The 1,295-nt window shown below is 53.1% G+C and overlaps 1 protein-coding gene across 1 annotated transcript; it reads right to left on the bottom strand.

The window, feature by feature from the left end:
* Window positions 1–338: 338 nt before the first annotated feature.
* LOC105571044 lies at window positions 339–719 on the bottom strand. Its single transcript, XM_012028514.1, has one exon. The coding sequence runs from the start codon at window positions 717–719 to the stop codon at window positions 339–341; it is 381 nt and encodes a 126-aa protein (XP_011883904.1).
* Window positions 720–1,295: the final 576 nt, after the last annotated feature.

Below are 1,295 nucleotides of genomic sequence, written 5' to 3'. Positions count from 1 at the left end.
AGCAGCCGCCCTGGAGGCACCCTTGGCCGCCTTCTTCTCCGCGGCTCTGGCTCTCCTCCCCACCACTGTCGCAAAAGTCTCGACGTCCGCGGCGGGCTGGGAGGGGCCGGCGTCTCCCTTCTTCGGGGGATCCGCCTTCCTCACCTCTTGCGCCTGCTGCTGGGGGGGGGGGCTTTCCCTTCTTCTTCTTCTTGGCCCCTCCAGCAGCATTCGCGTCCTTCTTCGGGGGGTTTACCCCCTTGGATCCGCTCCCCTGGCCGGCCCCGGGAACCGGGCGGTCCCTCGCGGCGCCCCCTCCCCCCTTTCGAGAGTCGGAGGGGCCCGCTGCAGGGCCGCTATCACGGGCCCCGCCGCCGACCAAGGACCGGATCAAGTCCTCCATCCTCTGGAAGGACTCGCCGACCACCTCCCGAATCCTCCTCTCCACCATCTCCCCCGTAAGCTCCCCCGCCTGTTTCCGCGGGGCGTGGGGGGACGGTGAAGAGGAGTCCTTCGCGGGGGTTTTGGGATCGGCCCGATTTCTCGAAGCGGACCTCTCCCTCTTCCCCGCCCGCGTCCTCCCCACCCCCGACGTCGAAGCCCGGGACGTGCCGGCCGCGCCCGGCGTGACGACGTCCCAGGTCTTCTTTTCCTGGGGCGGGGGATCCGCCGTCTTCCCGGGGGGGAGGAGGATTCGCTGGCAGCCCAGTATTGTCCACCTCCATCCTCTCCTCCCCCATGTAGGTCTAAGCTGGATCTTAGTTGCTTCTATTTCTGTTTTGAATTTAAATCTTAACTTCGAACGTTGTAAACTGTGCGTCGATTACTTTTCGGTCTTAAAAAAAAACTATTGGAATAATTAATTTAAATCAAATAATCGATATAGAATACGATGCTTATCAGTATCATCTTTGAAAAAACTGAATATAACTTATTGCGAAAAATATTACCCCAGCCAGGATTCGACCCTGGAGCCTCCCATTCATTCCGTGACGAGCGTCTTACCAATTCAACCACTGAGGCTGTGGTAATAAGTTATATTCAGTTTTTTCAAAGATGATTTGATTTAAATGAATTATTCCAATAGTAGCTGTGTTTTAAAACCGAAAAGTAATCAGCGCGCAGTTTACGTTGGAAGTTAAGATTTAAATTCAAAACAGAAAGTATAGAAGCAACCAAGATCCAGCTTAGACCTACGTAGTCATTCTAATATTTAATTTGATGTATTCATAAGGGGTTGACTTTTCGATATAATTGTTTATGAAGTTTTCATTTTATTGATATTAAAGATAAGTATGTGTGTGTGTGTGTGTGTG

This window comes from Vollenhovia emeryi, unplaced genomic scaffold, assembly GCF_000949405.1.
Source record: "Vollenhovia emeryi isolate VEMERY1.0 unplaced genomic scaffold, V.emery_V1.0 DF949755.1, whole genome shotgun sequence".
NCBI classification, from domain to species: domain Eukaryota; kingdom Metazoa; phylum Arthropoda; class Insecta; order Hymenoptera; family Formicidae; genus Vollenhovia; species Vollenhovia emeryi.
The sequence above is the reverse complement of the archived record's forward strand: the minus strand, read 5'-3'. Positions and strand labels throughout refer to the sequence as shown.

Coding starts and splice junctions, on each gene's coding strand:
- LOC105571044 (XM_012028514.1), bottom strand. CDS start 719: ATGGGGGAGGAGAGGATGGAGGTGGACAATACTGGGCTGCCAGCGAAT.